This window comes from Arachis ipaensis, chromosome B06 (assembly GCF_000816755.2).
Source record: "Arachis ipaensis cultivar K30076 chromosome B06, Araip1.1, whole genome shotgun sequence".
NCBI classification, from domain to species: Eukaryota; Viridiplantae; Streptophyta; class Magnoliopsida; order Fabales; family Fabaceae; genus Arachis; species Arachis ipaensis.
The window spans coordinates 102,776,668-102,779,052 of NC_029790.2; the positions used below are offsets into that span (position 1 = coordinate 102,776,668).

Here is a 2,385-nt window from a genome sequence, read left to right on the forward strand (position 1 = left end):
TTGTAAATTGTAAATTTAAAAATTATAATTTTTTGTCTTTAAAAATTATAAATTTATTAAAATATTTATGAAATTTATATTTTTTTAAATATTTAATGTTTAAAAAAAATAAAAACAAAAATTAGCATACTTAGTCCACCAATCCACCATTAAGCGGAACGGAATAGAAATTTGAGACCGCCTCACTAAGCGGGCAAGTTAGCCCGCTAAATAACAAATTTTTGGTGAAGCGAAATGGACTAACCCGTTTGTCATCCTTAAATATTTTCCAAATTAAAGTATCTATTGTTGTTAGTTATAATTTTAAGATCATGAAATAAACTCAACCCAATAAATTAGTACATTACTAGGAGAATTTTGTGGCTTAAGTACCACATAAAAGTAACAACAAACACCTTTTTATTTGTGCAAAAACTAACTTCGTTCTTCTATAAAACGTTGTTATAGACTTAAAAGAAAATTAAATTTTCATATATTAGTGACATTTTTTCCCTATTATAGGATACCGTAGATGGTATTGAGTTTGCGAGAGGAGCAGCCACTTCGCAATGGGGTTCCGTTAGAGTTGCTATGGGGCACCCTAAGCCTTTTGACCTAAAATATGTCGCTATTGGAAATGAAAATTGTGGAAAGCAACACTACCAAGGCATGCATTATTTCTTTCTCCCTAATTTTTCGTGTCCTTTTTTAAATTTATCATCTGTACCACGAGTTATTATTATTTTATATATGGTTGTGTGACTTGTGCATTGCTTTAATTTTAATTGGATGAATGGTCATTATCATGTATACTTATTTTTTAGTTAGAAATAACATTTTAATTTGGAGTTTTTTTTTTAATCATAACAATTGCCTACTGAAACCCTTAACCAACATCAAAATAGTAAAAAGAATTAACTAAATGAAAAAAAATTAAAAGAATAACAAATTTCTACAGATATTTTTATCTTTTATCATTTGAAAATAGTTTTAAGTTTATGATCTCTTTAAAGATAGGATATATATATCCCTCCATTTACATAAGTCCCTCAAATTTAGGATTGGCAATTTATACCCTATCCACGGATATTCAATTCGATCCAACCCGTTCGGATAGGGAAGGCTACCCGACCCAGTGTGGATAAGGTAAGGTAAGATCCGGATATTTCTGCGGGTAGGGTAGGGTAGGGTAGGGTTTAGAATTTTAGGGTGCGGGTAGGGTTAGGGTTAAGAAATTCTTAACCCGCGGGTAGGGTAGGGTAGAGTTTTAATAAAATTTTTAACCCGCGGGTAGGATTACCCTACCCTACCCATTGCCAGCCCTACTCAAACCCAATGAAAAAATCTGACGTAACTTCTATTGTGATGACCAGATCGTTACAGATGTACATGTCGAAAATTTTTAAAATAGGACAAATTAGTTCATCTTCTTCAAAATAATAAGACACATAAATCTTTCTTTTCCTTTTTCTATCTCCACTCACACCACTATTTTCATTTTTCTTCTACCTTTTTCACCCTTCTTGTTCTTCTTCAAATAATAATAATAAACATTCTTACTAAATCAAAACAAATCAAAACAATGATTATAATTCATTTATCATGAATAATCTCTTGAATCCTGAACGATTCATGACACAACAATATCAAATTCAACTAACACAAAACACATTCATTAATTTCAAGAACTAATTAATTAGCTGAAAATTTGTTCAAAGTTCTCTAACAACAATGCTCTCCACAAAATTTGTTTCTAATTTAAAACAAGCTACAACAACATATCACAAAATTAGCAAATCAAACCAGAATCTTCCGACTATCAAACAACACCAAATTCAACTAACACAAAATACATTCATTAATTCCAAGAACTAATTAATTAGAAAAAAAGAAGAGTTTCTTGAAAAAGACGAAGAGCGAGAAGAGACATTATGCCATCCTAATTTCTAAATCAAAGATTCAAAATTTTTTATAAAGGAAGAAAAGGAGAAGATGAGCATATCAATGCTGAAAGAAGAGAAGCAACGGAGCATATCAACGCAGAAGTCGCTATTGGGACTCGCCATTGCTAGAGATGCCGCTGCTGCTGAGAGATAAAAAAAGTGATGCAACAGACAGCGAGCTTGAGAGGCTGAGAGAATGGATCTAAGAGACTGAGTGAGTGAGTGAGTGAGTGAGTGAGTGAGTGAGTGAGTGAGTGAGTGAGTGAGAGGAGAGAGAAAGTTATCACTACTTTGTTATTTTCGGTCTTCGTTTCGTTTCGTTTGCTTTTATTTTCTTTTCTTTTCTTTTGTTTTGTTTATCTCAACAGTGACTTGGCTGCAGCTTTTGAGCTCATGTACACGCTCAGCTACTTTGGCTTCTTCGTTTTCCTCTTCTCCTTCTCCTTCTTCTTCTTTCAAACTT

At 32.5% G+C, this 2,385-nt stretch overlaps 1 protein-coding gene across 1 annotated transcript in view; it reads left to right on the plus strand.

Moving 5' to 3' along the window:
* Window positions 1-2,385, plus strand: part of LOC107647132 (alpha-L-arabinofuranosidase 1-like) — a 21,016-nt gene that overhangs the window by 8,876 nt on the left and 9,755 nt on the right. Inside the window, exon 6 of the mRNA XM_021104673.1 lies at window positions 502-646. Coding sequence (XP_020960332.1) covers window positions 502-646 — 145 coding nt within the window. The remainder of the gene's footprint in view (window positions 1-501; window positions 647-2,385) is intronic.